At 45.3% G+C, this 15,907-nt stretch overlaps 4 protein-coding genes across 4 annotated transcripts; 1 reads left to right on the forward strand and 3 right to left on the reverse strand.

Annotated features, from left to right (window-relative positions):
• Window positions 1-2,245: 2,245 nt before the first annotated feature.
• On the reverse strand, window positions 2,246-3,799 carry PHATR_33082 (predicted protein; the record flags this gene model as incomplete). Its single annotated transcript, XM_002186221.1, has 1 exon — window positions 2,246-3,799. One exon carries the CDS (start codon window positions 3,797-3,799, stop codon window positions 2,246-2,248), a length of 1,554 nt encoding a protein of 517 aa, XP_002186257.1.
• A 5,716-nt stretch (window positions 3,800-9,515) lies between these two features.
• PHATR_43786 (predicted protein) lies at window positions 9,516-10,409 on the reverse strand (the record flags this gene model as incomplete). Its single annotated transcript, XM_002186222.1, has 2 exons — window positions 9,516-10,187; window positions 10,343-10,409. The coding sequence occupies 2 exons, from the start codon at window positions 10,407-10,409 to the stop codon at window positions 9,565-9,567; spliced, it is 690 nt and encodes a 229-aa protein (XP_002186258.1). The 3' UTR covers window positions 9,516-9,564.
• Window positions 10,410-11,822: 1,413 nt separating this feature from the next.
• PHATR_10524 (predicted protein) lies at window positions 11,823-12,670 on the forward strand (the record flags this gene model as incomplete). Its single annotated transcript, XM_002185946.1, has 2 exons — window positions 11,823-11,961; window positions 12,042-12,670. Coding segments are annotated over 2 exons (768 nt in total), but the record flags the coding sequence as incomplete, so codon positions are not given.
• Window positions 12,671-13,858: 1,188 nt separating this feature from the next.
• Window positions 13,859-15,538, reverse strand: PHATR_43788 (predicted protein). Its single transcript, XM_002186223.1, has one exon. It carries the CDS (start codon window positions 15,387-15,389, stop codon window positions 13,941-13,943), a length of 1,449 nt encoding a protein of 482 aa, XP_002186259.1. The 5' UTR covers window positions 15,390-15,538; the 3' UTR covers window positions 13,859-13,940.
• Window positions 15,539-15,907: the final 369 nt, after the last annotated feature.

Raw genomic sequence — 15,907 nt, forward strand, 5'->3', positions numbered from 1 at the left:
ACAATTGCTGCACCGACTACATTAATGCCTTGTCCGTGGCAGCTTGTTGGAGTTGCTTGCTAGACCTCTTCCTAATGGGTGTGCCTATCATTTGAATGTTGAAGTTGTTTTGGTTGCATGACTGTGAAAATTAGAAATTTTAAATGTTGGATGGACCGTGAGGTTTTGGATGTTGCATCATACACCGTCACTGCCAGCCAGAAATTTTGATTAGGCGGGTGTTTCGGTAGGGTGTTTTCACAGCGTCACTTTACATTAGTAAGGATTTGAAAAAGATTTTATTGCTTTAGAAAAGAAGTGTTGTTCTCCGGGTTAACCAAGAGGGTTTACTTATGTTGTTGGACACTGAACCCAGAGGAATTACTTACAACATCGGACAGTGAACTGGGAGGGAATACTTATATGTCGCACTGTGAACTCAGAGGGAATATTTATATGTTGCACTGTGAACTCAGAGGGTTAACTTATGATGAGTTTTTAGATAGATTTTATACATCATTGTAGGAAAGTACTACTCTGGGTTCTCCCTCCCCTTAGGGTCTGATAAACTAGAAAACTGCAACGATAACGGGCTAAAACGTGTCTGTGGGACCAAAGGATAGTAGATACGATAAAAGACGTAAAACAAAGACTTATAAGCATAAACCCAAGATAAAGGGATAAAGAACCCCGATATGCTTGTCGTAGGGTTTTTCTACTATAACATTGGCAATCTCTTTGGCCAGAGGAATTATACGCTCATAAAAAGATTTCCTTGATTGGCTATTTGTATCACTGTCTTCAACAGATGAGAAAGTTATTTCATCTTCCTCTTCAAATAGAACAGTATGTTGGAAAAGATCAGCTGGAGGATTTGTGCCAACCAGGGCATCTTTAACAAACCCGGCTTTCCCATGGCATGAAGAATTGCAGTGTTGCTGTAATTGGTGCAGTAGCTTTCAGCAGAGTCAACCCATAAATTCTGGAGAAACAACTGCTTCTATGGGAATATCCGCAAGTTTGTTTGTTGACGGAAGGAGAGGGCCATCCACATCGTGATTTCGTAGAGACTCGCAAAGTATTGACAAGTCATGGTATTGTTTCATGCAGTCTCCATTTCTGTAACCATAGAGACTATAGATTGACCACCATACCACACTGACGTCATGATGAGTAACCCCCTGGTACTCTGGACAGATTATAATCAGGGTATACATGATGTGTCGGCAAGGAATGCCAACATGGGAAAAATACTGGCAAGAGCAAAAGAGCCGATTGTTAACAATCTTGTCAAAATTTCCGATAAACGCTTTGGCAAAGTCGCACAATAGTACCCAAGACAATCTCAACGTTGGCTCAAATCCACCATCAAAATTTCCGACAAACGCTTTGGCAAAGTCGCACAATAGTACCACACTGCTTTTTTTTACAAAATGCTGTTGAGACATGCTCTTGCTATGTTGTTAACGGCGAAGCACTCTTTCGAACTTACCAATAGTTGCGCATATTCAGAGAAAGAGCCCCATTGTGCAGAGTGTCGTTCCTCATTGTTACAATCAATCACTCTTTCTTGGAAAAGTGAATTGTTATATCATTATGTTGTGTTGTGTTGCCTCTCCAGCTTGATATGAAAAACGGAAGAGCCGGCCGGTCCTCAACATTCAATCTGGGAGAGCCCGCCGGGCCAGGTGCTAATTCGGATTGTGGGGAAATGAAAATTCCTTTTCGAGGATTCCTAATGTCGCATCATGACGTAAATGGCGTGCTGTTTGATAAGATTTGATTTGAAAAAGATTTTATTGCATTGGAAAAGAACTATCGTTCTCCAGGTTAACCAAATGGGTTTACTTATGTTGTAGGACAGTGAACCCAGAGTAATTACTTACAAAATCGGATAGTGAACTCGGAGTAATTACTTACATGTCGGATAGTGAACTCAGAGTAATTACTTACATGTCGGATAGTGAACTCAGAGTAATTACTTAGGCGTAGTTTTTGGATAGATTATATACATCATTGTATGTGGGTTCTCCCTCCCCTTAGGGTTAGCCGAGAAGAGTTACTTATGTTGTTGGACACTGAACCCAGAGGAATTACTTACAACATCGGACAGTGAACTGGGAGGGAATACTTATATGTCGCACTGTGAACTCAGAGGGAATATTTATATGTCGCACTGTGAACTCAGAGGGTTAACTTATGAGGAGTTTTTAGATAGATTTTATACATCATTGTAGGAAAGTACTACTCTGGGTTCTCCCTCCCCTTAGGATCCCTGAAGTCGAATGGGATGGAGTCTTGGAGGACGCCCACCTAGTATCTCACCACGAAAAGATGGCGTATTCCATTCGCTGAACACCCTCGAAACTTGTCGATCATTTTTCGGATTAAATGATAGGTAATCAAAAATAGTATGCACTGCTTTCATCAGCCATCCTGCCCGGAAGCATACCCATGTTGTGAGCAATAGAGCACTTTCATTTGCCATTTCGACTGCAGAGCGCTTAGCCGAATGTGTTGAGAGTCCGGCTGAAATGCCGTGCTTATGAAGCAAACCGCTATAGTAATAGGCAGCATTGGCTGGGGGATCCAATCCAACCGTTTCTTCTTCTCCTGTCAGATTGAATATTCCTGGCTCATTGTTGACACTAGTTGTACCGACGCAGCTGCTACCATCAAATTCCTCGCTAAAATCTTCATCATCCTGATACAAACCGGCAGCTCTAGCCATTTCGTTCGGACCTACAAGCTCCTCGCTTGTCTTAATTAGTCGCTCCAAAAGTGCTTGAAAGTACTTGGTGACTTTTTTGCTGGAATCTACCTTTGCTTTCAAAGTACTATCTTGGGTAGTCTCATTTCCAATTTCTTCATCATTGATGTTTCCAGCTGATAAATTGCGCAACTCCACTTTTTCGGCAAAGGTCGGGAACAACGAGTCGTTTGGGTTGGTATTCATCACAGCACTATAGGCAAATGCAAACACCCAATCAAGCAACATTTCACTTTGGTGAGGAACAATAGAAAGATCCTGCTCGTGGCTGACTTTCGACCTCCACAGCCTCACAACAAAGGTCTTGTCACCACTATCGGCCCATTCTGATGGCTCACCAAGAGAAACTCTAGACCGTGATATCATGGCCACTTCCTGGCCCCGGCCGGCTAAGTATCGGAGCGTCAAAAGATAAAATAACATATCCGCCATCGGAAAAGAACCGTCCCAGATACATAAAAACGCAATTACAAGAAAGTCGTTCCGAGCAGCTGTGACATGAGATCTGGCCAGAGGCGTCTTGTTCCGGACGGCTCTTTCAACAAAACGTCTTGTCATGGACTGGCGAATTCGCGTTTGTTGCGCATCGTCGAAAGATCTCTTTAGCCCCAAATCAAGGCAACGACGAAGAATCTCGTTCTTAATGGAGCTCAGGTATCGTTCTGCCGTGTTGTACGAAATTCCGTTGCCATCCGAGAAATTGTCCTGCGTTTCGTTCTTATTCCCACGGAGTTTTTCAGCCCTTGTCAAATATCCAGCAAAGAGATTCAGCAGTTTGTCGTTGATCTTTTCCGCGGCGATGGTTTTGAACGAGTACTGCGTCTGCGCATCACCATCCAATCTTTCGCTGTTATCAATGTTGTTGCTATCTGTGCTGTTATTGATGCTTCTTATTGGAAAGAGCTGCTGCTTCTCTTTTCCGCCAATGGTGCCGGACGAAATCACCTCTTCAAGGAAGAGATCGAAGTGCCGAGATGCCGCCTTGAGCGATGACTCCGAAGAGCATCCCTTGCGAAGTTCGGTGACACCCTTGAGTTTTTGACAATTCATGATGTCTCAGCTAGGAAACAAGAGAACGAATCAGCAACAAAGGTACACAGTGCCTGCCGGTTTTGACTAGTATTGATTATTGTCTACTGCTGAACCAGAGGGGGAGGAGCGAAAATGATCAAGTTGCTATTGCTTGCTATCCTTCTGTTTACTTCCCTTCCTTTCTTGGGAGGCAACAAACCGCTGCGACGTCAGGCACTACAAACGTCGTGGTTCAACTATTGACACGGCAAGAATGCGATGCGTCCGGTGAACAGGGAAAATGTGAGGCCTGTTTGGCGAAGAAAGATCACCGGCCGGACAGATTTGAAATTCCTGTGACATCGGCCGAGTCCGGGTTCGTCGTGACGTGGCATTGTGGCGACGGACAGGCGCGATTACAAACCTGTAGTCGATCCGTAAAACGGCCCAAAACTGTGGGACGAAGGAACTTACAGGTGCATACTGCCAGTTGTTTGTTTGGTAGAGTATGATTTGTTTGACTGTGAGTCACTCATTGTGGAACTTGTGCTTTTTCCTAAAAACAAAAGTTGCTTATGGGAGGAGGACTATGAAAATTGTTGACTGGGGGCTTCCAAAAACTTGTGTTGTTACTTTGGTGTTGGTGGTGAATGGAATCTGAGAAAAATCTGACAGAATTCTGACAGAAATTCTGTGAAAAATTTTCCATTCCTGGGAGAGATTTTTAACAAGTGATTTTTCGCATTTCTTCCAGTTTCTTATATATATATACTAATTAACTGTAATTAGGTTACCAAAGTGAAATTACTTACAATTCTGTATTTATATGCTCAAGGCAATAAAATTACAACTGGAGTTGATGCATATGCTCCTGACAGTCCAAAGGAAATTGGAAACCACGTTTACACTTGGAGTTGGCAGACAACTTTAGAAAAGTTTACAATTAACAACGCAAATAAGGACTGTGAAAAGATGTTACATCAATCCGTCAATTTGATCTTGTCACATCTGGAAAAATTCATTGTTTCGTTAGGGGATGGCTAAATCACCTACTAAGTTTATCACTTATTCCATGTCACGGGTATTTCCCTGGTCCACCAACAAGAAAAATAGCTTGGTGCAGTAATGAGCCGGCGGGTTTCAAAATCACGTTCAAATATGTACTGATTCTACCTGTTAGGTCCTCAACCGCACCTCACTGTAAACTGGTATGCTGCCGACACTCATAGGGAAATCGGAGTCGACAGTCAGAACTTCAGAAAAATTCACGACGCGAACGAGCCGTTTGGCCCGGAAGATTTTTTCATGGAAACTGCTGGAGAAGCTGTACGCACCGCAGTTGTACTGGCCAGAACAAAACATGATGGTACAGCCGAAAGAGAAACACTAACTGCGGGAGCCGTAGTCCACTTCTTTGGGCTGTGAAGCAGCTCCCTGTGCTTGTATTGGCGTTGGTTGGTATTGGTTGTGTCGGTGCTGTCTACAGTGACAACAAGAACAGCAACAACAACGACAGCAATGGGTGACAATGGCAACGGTCAAACCGGATCCGTCGACCCGTATCAAACAGAACCCTTATTTGGCTGCAGGTACCCACTGTGCTGTCATTTGGCACAACAAAAGCATGTCATTTGGGGCCGACAAAGGCCGCAATATTGTTTTACCATCGAAAATGCCTTGCTGCGATCGTGACGGAGGGAACCAAAGTTGGAATTGAATGAAAATTGCGGGAAGTATTGGTAGTTATCATTTCCGGTTGCAAGGGGCTTGCCAGTGTTTCATTGACCAAAGCTGGTGTTGGCAAAATATCAGTTGTATTGGGTCTCTCTATCTGTGACCAGAGGAAACCTTGCTTGGCTGCTATCCGTCGCAAACAACGCTTTCCATTTCCCTAGCCATAATGGGAGTGACCAAGAGAGTTGCAGATGCAGGCAGTGTGGGGGACAAGTAAAACCAAATAGAATCCACAATAAAAATAGTACAGGATACAACAGATATCAAAATACAACCAACATGTGTGTAGAACAGCTATAGATACTACAAACACTCAAAAAAATGTGTAACAGTATGCTAACTTTAAAAAGACTAGTTGATTTAGTTCCTGAAGTGCAAGCAGTGTCTCCATTTTGTAGCGTGGTAGCGTTCGTAGTGTATTTGTAAACTTGTCGGTTGGCGCACACTGCTCGCGTTGAGCTTTATCCCAGCCTTATTCCGATTTTGTTCGACATCATTTAAACCCTGTCGCAAACTTTCTTTTGCGGAACTCCTGTTCCCTCTGTGCCGCTTCCCCCTGCTCCTTGAAATCGCGTCGAAGATATTGCGCCTGGGATCTTCCACTCCGGTACCGTTTTCCCACTTTGCCATTTGCAAAGGCCAGAAATCCTCCAAAGCGGACAATTGCTGCACCGACTACATTAATGCCTTGTCCGTGGCAGCTTGTTGGAGTTGCTCGCTAGACCTCTTCCTAATGGGTGTGCCTATCATTTGAATGTTGAAGTTGTTTTGGTTGCATGACTGTGAAAATTAGAAATTTCCAAATGTTGGACGGACCGTGAGGTTTTGGATGTTGCATCATACACCGTCACTGCCAGCCAGAAATTTTGATTAGGCGGGTGTTTCGGTAGGGTGTTTTCACAGCGTCACTTTACATTAGTAAGGATTTGAAAAAGATTTTATTGCTTTAGAAAAGAAGTGTTGTTCTCCGGGTTAACCAAGAGGGTTTACTTATGTTGTTGGACACTGAACCCAGAGGAATTACTTACAACATCGGACAGTGAACTGGGAGGGAATACTTATATGTCGCACTGTGAACTCAGAGGGAATATTTATATGTCGCACTGTGAACTCAGAGGGTTAACTTATGATGAGTTTTTAGATAGATTTTATACATCATTGTAGGAAAGTACTACTCTGGGTTCTCCCTCCCCTTAGGGTTTGCCGAGAAGGGTTACTTATGTTGTTGGACACTGAACCCAGAGGAATTACTTACAACATCGGACAGTGAACTGGGAGGGAATACTTATACGTCGCACTGTGAACTCAGAGGGAATATTTATATGTCGCACTGTGAACTCAGAGGGTTAACTTATGAGGAGTTTTTGGATAGATTTTATACATTATTGTAGGAAAGTACTACTCTGGGTTCTCCCTCCCCTTAGGGAAGCAATTGGCTGTCTTTGTTTTGACATTGGTTGGGATCGGTTGTGTTGATGATGTCTGCGGTAACAACAAGAACAGCGGCGATGACGACGAGAACAGCGGCGACGGCAACGGCGGCAGCGCCAACAACAACAATGGTGAAACCAAATTTGTCATTTGGGACAAAGTAAACCATTTGTTGGCTGAAACTGCCCACATGTGCTGTCAAAAGACACAAATGCAAGCGTGCCGTTCGGAGCGAACGAAGGGATTTTCGACGATGGAAAAAGCCGTGCTGCGATCGCAACGTAGGAAACGGAAGGCAATGATACCAAAGCCGTATCCTGCAAATCAAGAATATGGACACTATTGATAGATATCCTTCCAATTGCGAAGGGTTGACCAAAGCTGGTGTTGGCCAAAAAGCAGTCGAATTGGGTCACTCAATCTGTGACAGCAGGAAACCGTGCTTGGCTCCAGTAGCCCACGAGTTCTGCTGTCTGTCGCAAACAAACCATGATGGGAGTGACCAAGAAAGTTGCAGATACAGGCAGTGTGGGGGGTTGAACAAGTATTGCCAAATAGAATCCACAATAGAAATAGAAGATAAATTAATCATCAACAAAATGCAACCAACATGTGGTTAGAACGTCTACAGATACTACAAGCAAATTGAGAAAGCGTAACAAATTATAATGTTAAAGAAGACTACTTGATGTTGTTTCTGTAGAGCCCAGGCTATCAATAGGGCCAGCGCAACTGTTTCGTATCGCTCGATTTGGTACGTCGTTTGCTTCTTGCTCGACCGTCGCCTGTTTTGTTTGCTCTCTTTCCTGATTGTCCTACGAGGCGTCTAATTCTTGCTTTAGCGGTTCTTCGAACCACTGCCAATATCCTGCTCCCGGTGCGCCGCTTTCGCCTGCTCCCGAAAACTCTTGTGGAAGGATTTTACATCGTCTTCCTCCTTCCGGGAAGTCACACAGCAGCGGGCGAGTCTGTTGCAAATGAAGTACCAGCCAGATTTCGTAAAACGCTCCGAATTTCGCTCCAAATCAGCAACCTACATCATCACTAGTTTTGTCCGGTGGTAGTCAGGTATACCCGCAAAAGATGTCCGCGGTCGATGGAATTCTCATGCTGCATCGTAGCTGCAAGCATGATGCCGTCCGTGTAAACAGTATAGAAAAATTCGACGAAAAAATCCTGTAGAAGCTGTATCGACAGCAAGTTTTGTACTCCAGAGTCAGAAAACGGCTGTACGTATGGCCGACAAAGCCACGCAACGTAACGTGCTGACGCAAACGCAATTCGCAAAGAACAACAGAAAGCTGTATGCCGGACGTCGGCAAGTTAGGTATCCCAGAGGAGTAGCTCTAACCCTATTTGATATCCCAGAGGGAATAGGTGATATCCCAGAGGAAGGATATGATATCCCAGAGGGAATACACGACACAAACAATTCGCGGAAGAACAGCTGACTGTGAATGTGAAAGCTGTATGCTGGACGTCAGCAAGTTAGGTATCCCAGAGGAGTAGCTCTAACCCTATTTGATATCCCAGAGGGAAACCCTGATATCTCAGAGCAAAACCCTGCTATCCCAGAGGGATTACTTAGACATCCCAGAGGGAAACCCTGCTATCCCAGAGGAATTACTTAGGAAGAGTTTTTGGATAAAGTTTATACAGCAAGGTATATAGTTACTACTCTGGGATACCCCTCCCCTTAGGATTTGGGGAAGTACGGTGAGACAAATGACCCTAGAAGACATCTCAGGATGAGATGCTAGGGTCATCACTTTTTTGTGCACATTGGATGATGTGCTCACTTGATTTTATTCTAAAGCACTTTGCAAGCTGTACTACTAGTCCTCTTGTGTGCTTTGTTAGACTTTGCCATGGCCATGCAATGGATGGTTTCCGCCGCAGCGGAACCGTTGGTCAAGCGACACAACAACAATGAATGGAATCATAGTCCGGATATTGTAGTGCCAACGAACGGAGCACCACGCGGATATTAAAAGATATTGATGTACATTTGGTTTTACAAAGTTCCGTCCTTTATGGTATGAGGCCTCCACGGGCTTTGGCAACTGAACAACAATATCAAAAGCCAAGTATTTCTGCTCTACCTCCCCAGACACTATCAGAGCTGGCCATCTCTTCAAACACTCGAACACAACGAAAACAATACCTTTAATCCCGCTACCCCAGCGAAGAACGCTGGGTCTGATAAAGTAGGAAACTGCAACAATAGCGGGCTAGAATTGTGTCTAAGGAACCACTGGGCCATAGATACGTTTGTAGGTCTAAACGACGTAAAAGATAAAACTATAGACTTGCCCAGTAGACTTAGGGCTATCAAACCCCACGTGCTTAACGGGTTTTCTACAGAAGGCGACGGCAACTACAAAGTGCAGGGGGGAAAACTGTGGTGTTTCCTATGTCCAACCTTGCACAGACCTTTAAAATCAGACATCTCTCTAGTATGGCTACCATTCCTGTTCCAAACTTCCCGGCTCTGCTTTTCCATTTGATTCAGTTATGCTGGGGAATATGTAACACAATGGCGGCATCCTAGCGCAAGGACGTTGGAGAGATTTTGTAGACAATGCCAGTTGTGTCATTTTCAAAGTTGATTAACTGTAAGCCAATAATTGCGGATATTGCTAAAACTTGTCGGGCCGCACATACTGGGTTGCTCCAGTCTTTTCGTTGTAATAATATGTTTCTCCACTTCCCATGTTTGTCACCATATTCCAAGCAGATTCTTTACCTCCGGTTGGACTTCCGACAGCCGACGACGCAAGATTTCGAAAGGGTAGTTTAGGAATCAGGCCGGAAGAGATTCGTGCCTTGGCGACGCCAGCTTTGTCGGCTGCCACGTCCACATCAATGTGAGTTTGAATGACACCACTTACATCGAACTCCAAGTGACCGTTTGTGACAATATTCTGGACGGCCTTGACTTTATCCGATGGAGACTTGATCACAATCGAAGGATTTTTTATGGAACCATCTGGTACTTTTGTATAAGTACCAGAAATAAGCTTACCAACAACAGGAAGATCCTGAATTTGAACGGAAATAGAGTTTGGGGGGAGAGCGTTTAGGGAAATTTGCGCCGCAGCGTCGGTTTCGGCAAATACTGGCTGAGAAGTTGTAAGAATAAGACCCAATGCCCCAGCTGCTGCTGCTGTTTTTGCTTGCTCAAACGGATTGAACGACGGCGATGGTTTCTGTGCGGATTGGTACGCACCCACCACAGAAAATAGCAACGGTGCAAGTATAGCTGTTCTTCGCAACATAATAGATAGTTTTTTTTAATACGCACGATCACTCAAACACCATTCAAAGCAACAAGCTCAAGCTGGATCGATGGGCAGCCGACAAACGATAAGATAGATGAAAGTCTGTGACTCATAAAGTGCATGCGGCCACACGTACCGATTTCCAAATCGGAAACCAACCAACCGATGGCATTCATGATCTTTCCCAACTTCAACAGGTACATCACAGGATTTAGAGTCTTGTTTGACCTCACGAAGGCCAGGCTGACTGGGAATATCCCGTCTCCCAAAGCGTCTAGCCTTAGTCAGGTAGTTTGTCTGCTAGTAGAGAGAGACAGAGCACACATAGCGACAATCAATTCCACCTTGTCCGGCCACAGATATCAATTTTTTACGAAAGAACACGTCAAGGTCTATCCGAAACTCTGGTTTGCAATAGCAGCAGCGTTTCCGATAGGACAGCGCAAGAAGACCCAACCCAGGTGTTAGCGAACTATTCCAGTCTATTGTCAAGTTATATTGCCTCCTTCGTGGCCCCGGCACAAAGTGGCCGATCGACAGAACCCGGGTTGTCCCTCTCACAATCGATTTGACAGTCAGCTTGCAGATTGCGCAATTTTTTGGGGCGCCGTACACAAACGCGGCACACACGCTTCCAATAACCTTCGATTACACCACGCATATATCCCATTTCTCCAAGCAAGAACAGATAGTGAAGAAACGCGATGACGGCTGAACGCTTAATAGCTAGCGCTGTCATTATTCTGTACGTGGCCGCAACATCTTCTGCGTTTCGCATTCAGCCTACAAGGCGTCGGTTCAATCGGTCGCTTCTTCCGTCTATCTATACAACCACTTTAAATGTACGGTTCCAAAGCTCGGGGTTGACTGCTAGAGATTCCATTCCGCCCGCCTTTCGGCAAAGCGTCAAAGCGAATCTTTCTACAGATAATTTGGGATCATCGAGGCAGGAAAACGGCCGTCCCAATCCCAGGAATCGCATCGCTCAGGCCGTCAAAAAGATGATTTCGGCTCAATCGCGCTTTGTATCGCGCTTTCGGCGTCTTTCGAAACGAGCACAAAGAATCGTGATTGCGCAAATGATTATATTATCACTGTTTTGCGGAACGGTTGCCAAGAGCGCCTTCACTACAAGTTCGCCCCCGCCACCAATTGAAATTGCCTACAGCTCCTTTCTTGACCTCGTTGAGCAGCAGTCTCTATCAAACTCAAAAACAACTGGTTCCAAATCGACGGCTCTTTCCGCTCCAACTCTCGATCAAGTGCGTGTCGGGAACGATCGTATCGTGTATCGACTTTCCCGGCAACAGCTTACCGAGCATGGAGAAACATACTTGAAAATAATTGGTAAAAGCCCGAAGGCCTCTCAACTGGCCAAACTGCAGTCGCGTCCTTACTTGACAGCCTACACTCGGAAGATTCCAGCAACCATTGAACTACAAAATCTCTTTCGCGCACATGACATTCCCTTTACAGCTGCGGCCCCTCCGCGGTCTTCCGCACTTATCATGGCTCTCCGCTCCTTCATGGTTGCCTTTTACTGCCTAATCCTTTTTCGCCTGTATCAGAGCATAAGTGGAGCGTCCGGGGCTGGCAATAAAGATGTCCCTGGAAAACTTGCATCTTCCGATCTTCCTATGGCAAGCTTTGAGGAGATTCAAGGAATTGACGATGCTAAGCTGGAAGTCATGGAATTAGTGGACACATTGCGAAACCCGGAAAAGTACGCCATTTTAGGTGCCCGAGCACCTACAGGTAAGTTTCTGTTGCTGCATGTGGTACATCGGGTCTAATGTGTTGACTTGAGGTCTCAATGCTATCCGTGTCTTTGTTAGGACTGTTGCTTGAAGGACCTCCCGGTACGGGAAAGACAATGTTGGCCAGGGCGACCGCTGCTTCCGCCGGTGTTCCACTATTGTACTGTTCTGGTAGTGACTTTGTTGAGATGTTTGTTGGTCGGGGAGCTGCTCGGGTGCGTAAACTTTTTGAACGAGCAGCGCGTCTGTCGCCGTGCATTATTTTTGTGGACGAACTTGACGCACTTGGCAAATCTCGCGATGCCGGCGGTGGAATAGGACCCTTTTCACGAAGTAATGACGAAGCTGAGCAAACTTTGAATCAGCTACTAGCATGCATGGATGGACTTGATAGCTCCAGGAGGATTTGTGTGCTGGCTGCAACAAATCGAAAAGACGTACTAGACTCAGCGTTGATTCGTCCGGGACGGTTCGATCGCATTGTTAAATTGAAACTGCCGGACACAAACGGCCGTGAAAATATTTTGCGAGTGCATTGTACAAAGTTGCCCGGCTTTCAAGAAGGATCCGGAGTCGACTCGAATCGGACAGGGTCGCTTGGAAAGGGTAGGAGAGTCGATTTGGCCGCGATATCTGTAATGACGGAAGGGTTCAGCGGCGCCGAGCTGGAATTTTTGGTCAATGAAGCCGCAATTCGGGCCGTACGACGAGTTAGCTCTGCCCTCGCCCAGAACCAACACGCCAATGACATTGTTCCTCATGTCGAAGCCGAAGACTTTGAAGCAAGCTTAGCGAATTTTTACGAAACTCGAAAGAGCAAAAAGGGCGTTTGGAACAATGTGTTTAAATAAATATGTTGAGAATGCTAGAAATTCCTTTTGCGTGACCGGTAACTTGCATGCTTGCCGAAACTATTTTTTCAAATTATTGTTCCTTCGATGATTTCCCGTAGTTTTCGGCGTCTGTTTTGGCAATGAGATAACATGCGGATGCAAGCTGCAATACGTTGACAGCCTGTTTCGCAACACATCCAGGAATGCAACCAGCAAGAAACACTTTGACAGCAACGTCGAAGATCCCAGTACTACCATTCATATGGACAAGCGCATACAACGCAATGTACGTGAACTCGGCGCCAACACACAGGTAGCCAAAGAACCTTTTTAGGATGAATAGTAATGAGACAAGAGTGAGACATGCATGCTAGAATGGCTCGCCTTCAAGATAAGCGTTTAATTTATTCTTACCAGTAATATTTGTAGAACCAACGAACTAAGATGTGTCGATCAGCATTCCCTTCGTCGCTCTTATGGTGCAGTCCTACTGCCAAGGAACTGTACATTTGACACCAATGAGAGCTAATATCGAGGAGCATAAGGAAGAGGAAAAGAAGTCGAAATGCTGGAACGCGTAAGGCTGTGTCGATTTGGCCAAAATCTCCGGCCAAAACATAAAGCAGCCCTAAAGTGCTGCAACGATCCGTGACCATATCGAGGACGCTACCGAAGGTGCTGGTTTGATGGAACGTGCGGGCCGCAATTCCGTCAACGAGGTCGCCAGCAAAATTCGCAATATAAAGAAGGATCGCCGACGCCCAATGTTCCGGAAACACAACCATGACAACAAAGCTCGTTAGGGCAGCCAATATTCGAGCATATCCAATCAAGTTTGGGATGAAAAGAAGAACATCTTGAGTGGTCCGGATTTTCGTCATGTTTGTATTGTGTTTGCTGACATTGACAGTGAAAAATGAATGGGAATCAGAGTAATTTTCAAAATTATCCATTCCACTTGACAGTGAGTTGACTCCAGAGAGGGACTCAGTCTGTCTGGCTCTCAGCACATATGACTAACAGTGAAAGTAGACAAAATACAATAGGTATATTGTGGCTACTCACAGTCAAATACACAGTTGATATTAAGTATACAGGTAGTTGCAATACTATATCTATCAGCATCATTTTAATGACAGAGTCACTAGCGTTTTGGGGAGAAGAGGAAGTAGTTGAGTCCAACAAACGTCGTTAGTGCCATTCCAGCAAAGATCGCCAGGCCGATTAGTACTTCACTGTCTTGATACCATTCGAGCACATCGCTCGCAGCGTCCTTGTCGTCATCTCGATCGTCTATCTTGGTGGCAAAGCTAACTCGCCTCTTGAGATCTCCTCGCAAAGATTGCGTACTCTTTTCAGAGACATCCGAGCGAACCGAACGAATAGAGGGACTGCATGTTTTGGCACTATGTTTTGTCACTGGGTTACCATCTTCAAGCCCCGGAGCAGATAGCTTTGGTAACTTAGAAGGATTGTTGCTAAAATTGCCATCCTTCTTTTCGTCCTCTTTTGGCGTTGCATTTTTTGCTCCAAACATTGCTTGTGCTCGTTTCCTTTCCATTTTTCGCTCCACCTTGCGTCTTTCCAAGCAAGCCTTGTGCAACTTTTTAATTTCCCTTTCCAAGCTTTGCAATTGCTTGATGGAGGATTGTAAACTGGTGTTTTTGATATTTTCTTCACCTGTATATTTTTCGATGAACGAGTGCGCCTTTTTTAAAGAAGCAATTGCGTCCTCAGTGCTACTTTTTTCGGCCAGCGCACGTGCAATCACAATGCAACTCTTCACTCGCCATTCTCCAAACAGTTTTATATCGGGGAAACCATCCTTGAGCAGTATCCCATGAATTCGTTTGCCGTGTTTGTCTTCCAGCGCATCCATTAGAACAAGTGCGTTCCGCGCAAACTTTTCGGCTTCGTCCCATTGGTGCAGTTTGGTACAAGAAGTTGCTGCATTGTTGCTACAAGTGACCATGACAACCAACAAATCCGCACGCATTTCGTTGGTGGAGTCCGCCTTGTGTTGGACATACCGAACCGCATCGACTGCTTTGGCGTAGAATTGCAAAGCGTCTTGGTAACGTTTGCCGGAAAATAGCCGGTTCGCTTCCTGCTTGAGTTCTTGGGCGTATTCAATCTTTTCGATAGTCGACATTTCGTATATCTGTTTCGATCGCACTACATTTACTACGTTCTTGTTGAGGTGGCACGTGACAGTCGATCGACCTGCCAGCCTCCAAGACGAGATCCGTACGACTACTTGGTTCGTTTCCGGTCGCATCGCGGTTACTCGACCTCGACCGTATGGAGTTTCGACATCGTTTTGCTCTTCCGGGTCAATCGAAGGAAAGTCCGCGGACGAAAAGAGCGTGGCGGGTCGCACGGGCCCACTGCGAACTAATCTCGCAGCGGAGGCGCTGTTCGTATCGTTTTCTGAAGGTAAGTTCTTCCAGTCCAACAACTCGAGTTCTCGGCTCTTTATTGTCCCATCAAGATGAGGATCTATCCTTGACCTAACAACGAGTCCCCGACCATAAGGTGTTTTCACCAAGTACTGGACTTTGTCCTCGGGAACGTGACCGCCGTGCTCTTGCATGCGTCGAAATAGTTTACGTGACGAGGACGGTAAGGCGTAGACGATGCCTTTTCAGTTGTATCAGATAAGGACTGTATATCGATGCGGGCTGTCCTTGGAAAGCTCGAACTTCACCAAAAACGGACCAGTCGCTGACACAACGACGGAAATAGAGCAAATGGGCAAACGAAATCGCTCCAATGTTCGTTGGGAGATATAAAATCCCGAGACGCTGTTTTTTCGTGGAGTCGAAGCAACTGGTAGACGACAGACCGCCAAAGCGAACGATGACTGTAAACCTAATTAGTTTATTTAGTATCGCTCGAGTTCTTTTTAACTCTCACGATTGGTTGCAGCTTCCATGCCTGTTGCTAATTTCATGAGCTTTAAATTTATAGTGTATTGGGATAAGTGCCAAAGATTGGCGTCAAAAGCTATGCTATTAAAAGACGTTCTTCATCCAATGGACCCAATACCGCGCGCTTGTAGTTACTTAATCTTGCTTTACGGTCTTGGGCGCCTTTGATCGTGGTGGATAC

This window comes from Phaeodactylum tricornutum, chromosome 3 (genome assembly GCF_000150955.2).
Source record: "Phaeodactylum tricornutum CCAP 1055/1 chromosome 3, complete sequence".
Classification (NCBI taxonomy): domain Eukaryota; phylum Bacillariophyta; class Bacillariophyceae; order Surirellales; family Neidiaceae; genus Phaeodactylum; species Phaeodactylum tricornutum.

What these genes read in the sequence shown, in the direction of transcription:
- PHATR_43788 (XM_002186223.1), bottom strand. Translation starts at nt 15,389, where the DNA reads ATGCAAGAGCACGGCGGTCACGTTCCCGAGGACAAAGTCCAGTACTTG.